The following is a 12,444-nucleotide window of genomic DNA, read 5'->3' as shown; positions in this document are numbered from 1 at the left end:
CTCTAATACAGTTGCAATCTCTGGTACAGCAGAGCAGGCTGCTCTCAGGTCATAGCAGGAAGTTAAATATATCACATTGGCATCTTGATGGAATGAGGATATTTTTCCTGCGATACTTATTAGGTCTGTGAATCACTTTGTGTCTGACTACTCTCTGGTCTGATTTGTTTTGTGCAATTAGCTGATGCCAAAGGCAATAATGACCTCTGTAGCCTTTTGCAGTTTGATGTCCCTTAAAACTTGCCAAACTCTGACCACTCAACCTGAGATTAAGCTACAAGTCATCGTTTTCCTGTATCCCAACAGCTAAAACCAGTCATAAATCATTGCTTAACCATGGGGTAAAACCACAGGGTGCTCAAAGCCTAAACTCCCACTTTTGATTTGAATGTATATTTTTCTTGTAACTCCATTTTACTGAACTCATGATCTTCAGTTGCATGCTCCTCCTAAATTGGGTTGTTTGGAGAGGAGTCCATAGAAAATATGGTTCCAGCTGAAGGTAACAGGATTTTTTCCCCAATTTCCTGGAACAAGGCCCAGGAGGTGTTGTTTATGCAGGAAGCAGGAGCACAGGGGATCTGAGCTGCAGATGTGACATTGAATGTTAAGGCAGGAAAAAACAAGGAGGAAGACCAAAAAAAATTATACAAGAATTAATAAGGATCTAGATTGCTGCTGACCGCAAGGAGCAAGACCTCCTCTGCCTGAATGCAGGCAGGACTACCTCCATGTAGGCAGCATCCAGATCCTGCCATGCCCACCACCCCATAACCACCCACAGCCCAGCCCAGCCCCTCCCTGCAGGAAGGAAAACCCAGCTGGTAGTGAAGGAGATAGGATCACCCCTCGCCCCCAGGGTCAGGTTTTGAGTGATTTGCATTTAAGCAAACAGTTTAAAGAGCAGGTTCAGATCAGATGCTACACCCCCCCCCCCCCCCCGCGATCCTCGTGGGGAGGGGACAGCAGTTCCCTGGAGATGCTGTCCCATACTAAAAGGGACAGGCAGTACGTAGGCCTGTGAATTCAGGGGGACAAAGCCTGAGACTGCCTCACACCCCCAAAATGTGACCTGAAATCATCTGCACCGGGGAGCGAGAAGTCAAGCATGGCAGTGGGAAAGGGTGGGGTGGGCGCATTTGGTTACCCACATGTGTTTAAAAAAAGATGTGGCCTCATTATTGCAATAAACTAGTGAGAAAGACTCCTGCAATTATTTGTGAAGGTGCTTCTCTAGTTTAGGGCCTAGTTTTAAAGAGAGAGAAAAATGTGCATCTGGCCTACCCCAGTTCTGTGTTAAAAAAAAAAAAAAAAAAAGTCAGAAATTGGTTCATTTCATTGTCATTTATTACATGTATTTCCGAGGATCAAACCCACTGAAACCGAGAGCCCCGAACCCATTAAACCTGGGAGAAGGATTGGGTTGACTCAGCCAAGTGAGAAACACCCCAACTGACATCTAACAGGTAGAAACGGCATCCTTGCTGCTGGGCTGAGCCATTTCAGTGGACCTGGAAGGAAGAGGTGGTGGGACATGCTGAGCATCACTGGGGCCGGGAGCTCTGGTGTGCCCATCCAGCCCTGCCCATGTGCCAGGCAGAGGTGAAGGCTGAGGTGGCCTCTCTCCTTGCCTGGTCCCAAAGACACATCAAGACCATACAAATAGCAGTGGGTGCAATACTCATTCCTCTGTAACTCCAGGTGGTTTGTGTGGGGCAAAGATAAACGGGCTGAGGCCTATGAGGTTGCAATGCCTCGGGGGCTTTCTGACATGGCACACGGGTTAGGTAAACCCAAATGCACCCACATGGCATGGCTGACATCCAAAGTGCTGGGCTAAAACCAGCAGAAATTAAGGCTTAAAGGCTTCAGGCTGAGGCCATGAGGGAGAGATTTGTGGGGAGATTTGATCATGCACTCAGGTGCATTGTTGGATGGGGCCCTCCCCCAGAGCTACCCACTAAACCCAGGGTGAAAGCAGGGGCTGGGAGCACAGCACTGGATCACATCTTTCTTGGGGTCTAAGACTTAAAACAAGGCATGGGATAGTTTCCATATCCTGCTCTTTTCCTTTCAAGATGGTATGAATTTACACATAAAAAGTCAAAAGAGGATCTACCTCTCCTTGTCCGCCCAGCTGGAGTCATGTTCCTTCAGCCACCCCTGAGTCGTGTGATCTGCGGAAGGACAAGTCTGTTCCCAGATGCCAGGAGAAAGCGTTTGAGAGGCATCAAATGTACGGGATATTGTACTTGGGGGATGGTGTCTGGGGCTCACCGGGACAGGGAAACGGTCAATGAAGAGGTCTTGGGGTCTTCACAAGAGCCATACAAATAATTTTTAAATAATTCACATGGCCGTTTGATCACGTGGGGACAGAGGGAAACCAGCTCACTAATTGTAAGGCAGTCGGAGGGACAGGGAAATGAAGGAGCAGGGAGACTTACAGCAGAGGAAGATGGCAAGGAGTGGGAGGGCTGACACAGCTGCCGTGCTGACTGTGAGGGTGGTCACATCCACGAACTCTGTGCACCCTTCTTCTGTGGTCAAACAAACCAGGTATCAGCACAAAACGCCATTCAAAGCAGAAGGAGAGAAAGGATAAAGGCAAATTAACACCATGAAAATATGCATACAAGAAAAAAATAAAGGGGGGTGTGTGTGTGTTGAAAACAAGTTTTGCTTTTGCAAAGGTTTCACTTCCCTGAAAACTTCAATTTGTTGGATTTTTTTTGGGGGGGAGGTCTGACTCCAAATGACTGACTTGAAAGGATATCAGGTTTACATATCATGGAGAAGTTTTAGCCTCAGTGTGACAAATCCTTGAGGTGGTCCCTGGAGCATCCCCTCTCACCATGGCGAAGGTGAATGTTCTTTATGAGGAAGCTGATCGTCAGCACCACTGAAACCACTCCTCCGGGAGCAGCGTAGCCCATTGTGTGCTGTGCTGGCCGAGGGAAAAATGACAAAGTGGTGTTAACACGTATAATTAGATGCAGACAGGGGTCTGTCCTCACCCATGGTCTGGTGTGGAATCCACCAGCCTGAGATATCACGGAAGAAGAAATAACATTTTCATTTTAAGAAGTTAAGGATGAGATTTTTGGTAAAATAAAACCTCTGTGAACCAGTTTTATCTCCTTCCCCACCATCCTTGGTAAAACAGCTCACCTGTTTTGCTTTTCAGTTGGAGGAGCTTTGTAGGCCAGAAGGTCACGGTGGCGGAGACCAGGAAGGTTACCACGATCACATAGGTAAGGGCGATCTCTGGCAATATGATTGCAATAGAAGGGCCTGAAAAAAAAACCGGAACAAGGCAGAGGACCAGCTCTTGCACTTGTCTACCACCTTCATAATTTTGTAACCCTCCATGATAGTCCTTTCCCATCCAGAGCCCTTTCCCAGAGTTAATTGCAGAAGGGAAATTAAAATGATCAAGTGATGGAGAGGCTGCGTGCCTTCCTCTCTTACCCCCCTGAGACTCTACGTCTCCCATGAGGTCTTCACCCCATACAGTTTGCACAGCAAGGATTGCTTTTCTGTGCTGCACCCTGCACAGGGGAAAAGAGTGGGGTCCACACAGCACCGCCCCGCACACCAAGCCACCCCGCAGCCACCTCCTACCTTCCTCTCGCATCCAGAGGATCCCAGCAGTGGCAGCCAGGATGGAGGCGATGCACACCAGCCCGCAGGTGTAGGCACTGAGCCATCTCCACAGCTCTCCCCCTAGACACCCAGAGCAGCGTGATGTGAACCCCACGCCAGCCTGCACCAGCCCCCACCCCTTCCTCAGGGTGGGACACAGCCTGTCCCCACCCAGCATGGTGTGGGGTATCAGGTTTGACCCGCTCTTTAGTGTGGGTAGCTGGAAAGGACTCTGTGGCCCCCCAGTACAGTGTATTATTAAACATACTCTCTTAAAAATGGAGCCTTGTCATTAAAAAAATACTTCTGAGAAACATTTTTCTCTATAAAAGTGTCAGTCAATCACCTCAGCTCTCTAGAACAAAAATGTCCGGGAAGCACCAGGATCTAACCTAGCTTGAAAACAGATTTCACGATTAAAAAAAAATTTGATGGAAAGTTTCTCTACTCTCATAAAAACCTGCCAGATGACATGAAGACAGATATTTAGACAGCTGGGAAGTAAGTCATCACTAGCTCCTCCCACAGGAATGTTCTTTGTTCTCCCCCACCAGAAAAGGGAAATACGGGCTCGACTGCCCCTCAGCTGCAGACTCACTTATTCTTAGCTTTTCAGACTGGCAGACGGGAATAATTAATCCGCATCCTGAGACAGCAGCAAAGACCACAGCAACCACCGCAATCCTCAGCACATCCTGCAAAGGAGGGGAGAGACCTGGAAAGAAAAAAACCAAGGAGCTAGAATCCAAGGCCACCGGCAGGACCAGCATGGGTGGCTCTGGTGGGCCATGGGGCTCCTCCATCACCATGACAGATTCAATTTATTTGCCAGCTGGTGTCCAAATCAGTGCTTTGTACTGCAGGCCGTGGTCCATGAAATGTCCAACCTGGGACAATGTGCTGCCCACAGGCTTCCCATTTACCACCCCCCTGCCCATGTCCTGCTCACCATCACCTTGGCCAAGGGCCACCACTTGGGGCCATATCCAAGAAGGAACAGCCAATCTCCTGCCACCCATCCTGCCAAGGACTGTGCCTTGGTGGGATCAGAGGCCGGGAACTGCTGCTGATCATCCTACAATGGGGAGGTTCTATCAACAGCATGTGGGCCACAACCTCATGAGAAGGCAGCCAGACCTCAGGGGATGGAGGCAGAAGGATGGGATGAAACCACCCAGGGATCCCCAGGGAAGGGTGGAGAGCAGGAAGAGTGGTGAGAGGTGAAAACCCCTACAGCCATCACCTGCTACAGTGACATTCAGGGAGGTTTCCTGCCAGCTTATCCCATTGCTGGCATTGCAGGAGTAGAAGCCACAGTCTGATTTCTTCGCCGGCCTCAGGTACAAAATGCTGAGGCTGTCAGAGAGGTGGAAATCTCTGTCTGGGTGAAGAGGCTGCCCATCTTTCTTCCAGGTGATGGTGTCCACCTTGCCCTCTGCCACGTCACAGAGCACCTCACCAGTGGTCTGAGCCACAAGAGTGCTGCTCCAGAGCTGAGGGCGAGACACAGGCTCTGGAAAAGGGATAGAAACACCAGCACTTCTCTCAGACATGACCTAGAGCATCTGTGATGGCTATCTGGGCTGCAACTGTGACCACAGCATCCTGGAGTCTGCAATGGTGCAATCGCAGGTGCCTTTTCCTTAGAAATCCCTGTGCAGGACAGTGCTTCTGTGCTTTCTGGGTTTGGGCTTCTTTTTTCTAGCTGATTCATTGCTTTTATTGCATTTGGGTAAAAACAGGAAATGAGAAAAAAGAGGAAAAGGAAGCAGATCCCATTCAGATTTATGTGTGGTGGAAAGGAGAAATGGGTGGTGAAGGGCTGTGGTAGCATTATGACAGCAACATTATTATAGCAGAGGAAGGATAATGCCAAAGAAAATTAAGGGAATTGCAGAGAGTGATATTGAGGAGGAGTTTCTCTGTTATTTAAAGTGCGCTCTTACCTCTGCAACAGCAGCTGGCACATGCAAATTGCAAACAGACTATCAGTCAGTATGGTCTGAGGGGGAAATTTTTTTTGTGACTTCTCCATAATGCCCACTCTGCTGGGCTTAACTCTATTGGCTCTGCCTGATCTCCCTTGTAAAAATGCTGGAGGTTCACTCCACAGGGCCAGCAGATACACGGCATCCTACCAGTCTCTTTATCCCTTCAATGAGAGTAGAAAACAAGGGGGGAAATTGCCTTTCCAGGATGGATCCCAGCCCTGTGTCACAGCCAGGCACCCTAGAAGATCTCCTTAGGCAGCACCACCACATCTTCTCCACTCGACAGGTTGGGAATCTCTTCCCAAAGTCTTCCTGGTGATGTCTCCCTGCATGGCAGGTTCAAGCAAACTCATGACTGGCCCATTAGACTTAGTTCAAATCCCTTCTCCAAACCCCTTTGTCTGGCCAATGGTCCACATCTGGTCAAATAACTCCACTGCTCTGCTTGCATCCATCACCCCACTCCTCCCTCCCATGCCCACCACTTACTGAGGACTTCCAGCAGGATTTTCAGGCTCTCCCTGTTTCCTACGTTGACAGTCACTTTGTAGATGCCACTGTCACTTTCCTGGATGTCCTCCAGCAAGAGAGATCCATTGGATGGATGGAAAATGGCTCTTCCTGTGTAGGGCACGTGGATAGTGGGGTTGTGAGACCCCCTGTAGTACTGCAGGATGGTGCAGGAGTGGGTGCCATTGAGGAACTCCCACCGTGTGGAAAAGATGTGTGTGACATTATCTGGCCCAGGAAGCAGCACTGAGGATCCCACAGCGGTGCATTTTTTCTCGATGGGTCCCGCTGCTTTGGTAGGATGTTGCAAAGGCACCAGGAGCCCTGGATGGTAGAGGAAGATGAGCTGGGGAGATGGAGCAAGTCGGTGTAGCTTGGGAGAGGCTTTGGTACCCCCTGTGCCAAGGACACACACCATGGTACCTGGACCGTTTGGTCACAGCCTCTTACAAAGCCATGGCCATTAACCATCATGCTGCCAGGCAGGGAGACATCCTAGCCGGAGCTAATAGAGGTGCCTAAATACAGCACAGGGTGCTTGGAGATACCTGGCTGCAGAACTGCGAGCTTTTTCTACTTGAGTTTTGTTTGTATTTGGGTGGCATTTTGTGCCAGTCTGTGCCCAGAAGGGTCTTTCTAATCCTGACCTGATTTCCATGACTTATTCCCAATTCTTGTTTGGACCTGAAAGTATCCACATACTCTCAGCAGAGCAGGATGCAAATGTGTCCCCAAAACACATGGCAATTTCTGGGCTTGTCATAACTTGGGCTCTAACAGGTACTTGAGGGCTTCAAGAGGAGCTGCTGTGAGTCAATCACAGCTGTCAGCCCCAAGAAAATGAAAGAGCTTTCTAGGAAAGCCAGGCAGAAATCACTACTGCAGTCCTATCTTGTAAAGTGGATTCTTTAATTAAAAAAAAAAAAAAAAGTAAGGTTAAAGGGTTTAAAGGAAGGGGCCAGCCCTAGGCAGAGGAAATGAAAGAAAGGATATTTATCTGCCCAGGCAGTGACAATCCTAGAACTCCTAAGAGGCTGCTCAGAAGGAGGTGCTAGGATTGCTGCTAAAGGTCCTCATTTCCTCACCGAAGCTGCCAGCCTAACTCTTGCATAGGAGTGTCAGGTCTGAGACTTGCGGAGACAGGGACTGGCAGCAGCGATCCCAGCCTGTCCCCAGAGACCCACCACCGAGCAACCGCAGCCACGCTTCCCAACAAGAGAGACGTCATGAAAACACATTTCCAGCACAGGCAGCCCCCAAGGCCCGTCTGCCTGCAGTGAGGTGCAGGGATGCTCAGGCCTTGGGCATCTGACTGCTCCCAGTGCTGACCCCACAGCTGCACAGGCTGTGTTTGATCTCTCTCCACCGTGTCTCGGTTCCTGCCCCATAAGCAAATGTTTGCCTGTATTTATTCTGCTGCCTGCTGTCTCGGCAAACAATCCTGAAAATTGTCCCTTATGCTCTGACCGGTGATTTCTCTTGGTAATTTTGCAGCACAGGTGGGAAAGAAAATAGGCGTAACAATCCTAGTAAATCAAGCTCATCTGATGATTTTCATTTTTCACTCTCATAACCTTGAGAAACAGCTACCGATTCTTATTTTTGTGCCTTCATGCTCCCCAAACTAAGATGTGCAGTGAGAAGAAATAATCTTATGACTGAAAAATCACCTTGCTCTAAGAGAAATCTATTTATATAGAACAGGTGGTACAACTAGCAGAAGGTAAGAGAAAATACTTAATCTCAGGCATCTTTTTCCAACTGCAATATTCAAAGCTCATTCTACAGAGACCCAGCCAGAGCTCACTAACACCACAGCATCTGAAGATCTGGGGATACTGTAATGGGTTTCCTTTCTATTTTAGATGCTCAACCTGAAAATCTTTGTACATTCGTGCTTCAAGGCAGTCAGTGCATATATAAGGACGACAGTGAGATTGTTCACATGAGTATAACTGCAATAAATTTTGTGTTATTACATATATCAGCCCCAGTGTAGATCTATCTGCAGTAGACATTTAGCCTTGGCACTGTGCCTACCTCTTTCGGTGCTTCTACCTTCTCTGTCTTTGGACAGCAAAGCAGAGACACCTTTCCCTTCCAGGTTAAGCATTTTGCCCCATCTGAAAAGTCTAAGTTGTATGCATCAGAGATCCCCATGCACAATTGCAAAGCTCTGCTGAAGCCTCAGGCTCTCTGTGGGTTTGCAACAGGCGAGGATCTGGCCCGGAACCCACTGAAGCTCACTCAGCCTGGAGACAAATTATTTACCTGCAAGGAGCACCCAGCTGGTCCCCAGCAGCTCCACAGGATGGCACATCAGCATCTGTTAAGGAAAAACGGCTCAAAAATTGCCTTGCTTTTAAAATAGCCCCTTAAAAGTCCACACTGTAATGAGAATAACAGGTCAGGCTGTACCGTGTGAGGAGTTTTCTCAGTCTTAAGGATTCTGATGCTCGCTCGCAGCCTGGACTGTCTCCAGCCTCACTGTTTTCCTGCTGATGGTTCCTCTCCCTCCTTGCACCTCCTCTCCTGCCCCTCTGACGGAGACCCTTCCCGGGAGGCTGCTCCCGCTCTCGCCCGCGCTCGCAGATGCTGGCCGCTCCCCGACGCCGCGAGCGGGCGGCACGGGAAGGCAGAGCTGCCTGGTTGCTGCCTGCACCGTGGCCGGGGGCAGCGGCTCCTTCCTGGGGCTCAGACCCCGGGTGGCCCTTTCTGCTGGGGTAGGGCAGAGGGTGTCCCGGAGGGGCTGTACTGCCGCCCCCCAGGGGCAGATGGGCAGAGCTGCAATGCACCCCAGAAGTGGCCCCATTGCAAGAAATGCTGAGCTCGATTGCCAGGCCAAATGAGGGAGAATAACCTGCCCGTCTCTGCTGCTAGGACGGGTTTCCTATTTCAGTTCTTGCAGCAATATAAATTACATGGGATGCCCCAGATCATTTCCATGCCTTGAGGATATCCATCCCCAACCTTTTCTTACAGCTCAGTCATCTCCCATCCCATCCCTGGGAGAGGAGCCCAGCTCCCTGAGCAGAGCAGAGCTTTAACTCATCCTCCAGCCTGTTTCTAACAGGTGGCCAGGGGCTCAAGCAGGCTCTGAAACACTTGTCCCACTGTGAGCAGCTTTTTACTCCACCAAGGCAGACGTGGGCTGGGATCATCCATATTCTACAAGATTTCTGCAAAGGGATTCTCAGTTCAAGGGAGAAACACTCCTGGGTTCAGAGGAGTACTTGGGGACAAATCTTCATGCTCTAGACTGAAGACAAGAGAGATCAGAGACTTGCGAAGGTTTGAGCTCTGCCCCCAGAGCATTGGGGAAAGCTTTTTTGCCCTGCTGATCATGGCTGGCCCCATCTGACTCCCACAGACCACCAAAACCAGAGCGAGATGGATGCTGTAATTACTTTTCCCCCATTGGTCCTCATTTTGCTAATCCATCCCCAAATTTAGCATTGCTGACACCCTGGTCCTCATTTTGCTAATTCATCCCCAAATTTAGCATTGCTGACACCCTTACCTAGGCAATCTCAGCTTTAGCTGGTATCGCCGATGTCATCTTACCTAGACAATATTGGCTTTGCAAGCCTTCTCCCCAAGAGGTCCCCAGTGCTCCCCACAATTATCTATCTGAGGAGTTTGATGGTTTCTCATTTCCCCCACCTCAGCCAGTGTGAAACCCAGCCACACCTCGCACACTAACTTTTGAGTTTTGATGCTCCTCATGCTGTAATCTGTCAGGTCTGCAGATTTCAGTAGTTCCCTGTATCCTGGACAGGCTGCTTAGACTTAGGCAGCGAATGCATCATTTACTTGCAGCCCCAGGGGGCAGGACAGACATACTCATACAGGAAGGACAATGACCTTTAAGACAAGTGGAGCTTACGACTGGCTCAGTACAAACTGTATGCCAAACAAAACTTTTTTTAGTTTTAATTTTTTGTTAAAGGGGCACTGCTCCCAATCAGATTCTGCCTTTCATGTTGTTTTGTGGCCACCTGTGCATCTTCATTTTTAATTTAACTTCTCTTTCTCCCTGTGCCCAGCAGAGTGCAGGTTCTCTGTTCCCATCCATTTCGTTCCTCAGTGCAGAGCTGGGTATCTGGGGGGTCACATCACACATCCATTGGCATTTTCTCATCACAGCAAATGCATTCTGCATGCAGTTCAGGTGAGCTTGGGACATCTGAGAAGCTAAAAGCAAGTGAAAACAATGCAAAGGCATGGGCACAAGACATGAGCAGGAAAATGCAATTTGTGAAAAGGAATGACAGTTCTGTCCCTTCCCCAGGGACATTCCCTCGCTGCAGCAGCACGTTTCTTGGATAGCCCTTGGCAACTGCAGTGGATGCATCAACATGCACCAGCAACATTTGGAGTGACTGTTTATCCTTCAGTGTCTTCACAAAGACACTGAAGTATGAAGCTTTCATTCTTCAGGCAGATATTTCATTTGCCTGCAGGAAGGATGAGCTGCCATAGATGAGTGTTGCCCACCCAACGCCTTTACCACATCCCCATCATCCATATCCACCTCTTCATTGAACTGCTCCAAAGAGTAATTTTTATCAGTCAGGTCACTCTGGCAATATTCCAGGTTTCTGGAATGAAACTTTTTTCTCCACTCAGTTTTAGATAAAATATTCTCTACTCAATCTTAGATAAAATAAATGAAAAACCAAGGCAGGTTTCTGCTAGTGCTTAACCCCTTTCACAAGTATTTTAAGAGCTTTTTTGGCACTTGTGTTGTACCCTGCACCTTTTGAGGGGTGGGAGAGACCAAACAGCAAATACAGCAGCACAGACCTGTAAATATTGACTGCGAGGAAGAGTTTGCACACCCACTGCTTCAGGCCAGTGCAGCTTATTGTGGTTGGAGAAAAAGAAGAAGAACTGGCAACCATCAGCAGATGTGAAATTCATGCCACAGACTGTCTGAAAGCACAACCCCAGGTCCTTCTCTCTTCCCATTCTCACACTGCTGCAACCCCAAAGTCATGAAGGATGATCATCGGTCTTGGCTAGAAATCAGAAGTGGGTCAATGGAAAAGTAAATTGCATTTTCTGGTCAATCTCAGCATCCCTGTTGCAGACAGTGGTCAGAGACCCCTCCATCCCCAGCAGGACCAAGCCCAGGATGCAGCAAGCACATGCATGGAGCAGCTGATGGCTGCTCAACCAATTCTGTGGTCCCCAGGCTGGAGGAGATAAACTGCCACCCCCCTGCAGTCAAGGGTAATGGGGAAAGACTCATGAGTCCTGCCCACAAAACTACTGATCTGGACAGTAGCATGCTGGGGAAATCTGAGCAAGGAGAGGGATTTGCTGTGGCCAGTGTGCTCCTGCCCATCACCAATATTCATGTGGGTGCTCGTGGAGGCATCTGCACAGAGCTTTGCATGGTGTGTGTGTGTGTGTGTGTGTGTATGTGTGTTCCTGAAATTCTCTGCCTAGGATTCAATGAGAGAAAAAAAAGCAATCAGTAAAAAGGAGTCAGAATAATCTGATCAGTCCCAGTGAAGGAGGTGTTGTCTGGAGACCCAGTGCTGGAAAACCAGGGCACAGCGAGCTCTTCCAGCCTGCTCACAACCAAAGAGGTGCAGCCTAAAGCACCGGCAGACAACTGTCATCTTGACTGTGCTGTGTTCATCACTTTAAATTAACTTAGGTAGCTATTGCATGCATTCCATAGGCTCTGAGCAACCCCTCTGCAAGGCACAACTGTGACGCTTTTTTCCTCTGAATAAATAGTGGGGCCAAATTCAAGAACAACAGAATAGCTGAGATTGGCAGGTACCCCTGGAGATGAACTAGTCCAAATCCCTGTTCACACAAGATCACTGAGAACAGGTTGCCCAGGACTGTGTCTGTGTCTGGTTGTTGTGTCAGTTTTCGACTCATGAAACTGATAAAACCACTTATCAAACTTGTACTTCACCAGCTCCTCTATGAAGATCTTATAGGAAATGATATCAAAAACCTTACTAAAGTCAAGGCAGACAACACCCACTGCTCTCTGTTTGTCCACCAAACCAGTCACCTCATTGTGGAAGTTATCAGGTTGGTTACAGAGGATTTTTCATTCATAAATCCATGCTGAATCCTGATCACTTTCTTGTCCTTCATGTGCTGGGAAATGGCTTCCAGGATTAGCTGCTCCATCACCCGTCCAGGGATTAAGATGCAGCTGACTGTCCTGTAGTTCCCTGGGTCCTCCTTCTTCCCCCTTTCTGAGGATAGGAGCTCTGCTCCAGTCTTCAGAAACCTTTCCCAGCTGCCACAGCCTTTCGAAGATATT

The 12,444-nt window shown here is 48.9% G+C and overlaps 1 protein-coding gene and 1 long non-coding RNA gene across 2 annotated transcripts; both read right to left on the bottom strand.

Annotated features, from left to right (window-relative positions):
- Positions 1-1,289: 1,289 nt before the first annotated feature.
- On the bottom strand, positions 1,290-5,198 carry LOC141964764 (uncharacterized). The gene is made up of 8 exons (XM_074915466.1): positions 4,889-5,198; positions 4,244-4,360; positions 3,625-3,726; positions 3,172-3,294; positions 2,855-2,947; positions 2,448-2,540; positions 2,120-2,177; positions 1,290-1,511 (listed from the first exon to the last, which is right to left on the bottom strand). The coding sequence occupies exons 1-8, from the start codon at positions 5,196-5,198 to the stop codon at positions 1,460-1,462; spliced, it is 948 nt and encodes a 315-aa protein (XP_074771567.1). The 3' UTR covers positions 1,290-1,459.
- Positions 5,199-6,357: 1,159 nt separating this feature from the next.
- Positions 6,358-8,713, bottom strand: LOC141964825 (uncharacterized). Its single transcript, XR_012634390.1, has 3 exons — positions 8,565-8,713; positions 8,418-8,472; positions 6,358-6,470 (listed from the first exon to the last, which is right to left on the bottom strand). It is a non-coding gene; the product is annotated as an uncharacterized LOC141964825 (long non-coding RNA).
- Positions 8,714-12,444: the final 3,731 nt, after the last annotated feature.

This window comes from Athene noctua, chromosome 11 (genome assembly GCF_965140245.1).
Source record: "Athene noctua chromosome 11, bAthNoc1.hap1.1, whole genome shotgun sequence".
Taxonomy (NCBI): domain Eukaryota; kingdom Metazoa; phylum Chordata; class Aves; order Strigiformes; family Strigidae; genus Athene; species Athene noctua.
This window is presented reverse-complemented; position numbering and strand designations above follow the sequence as displayed.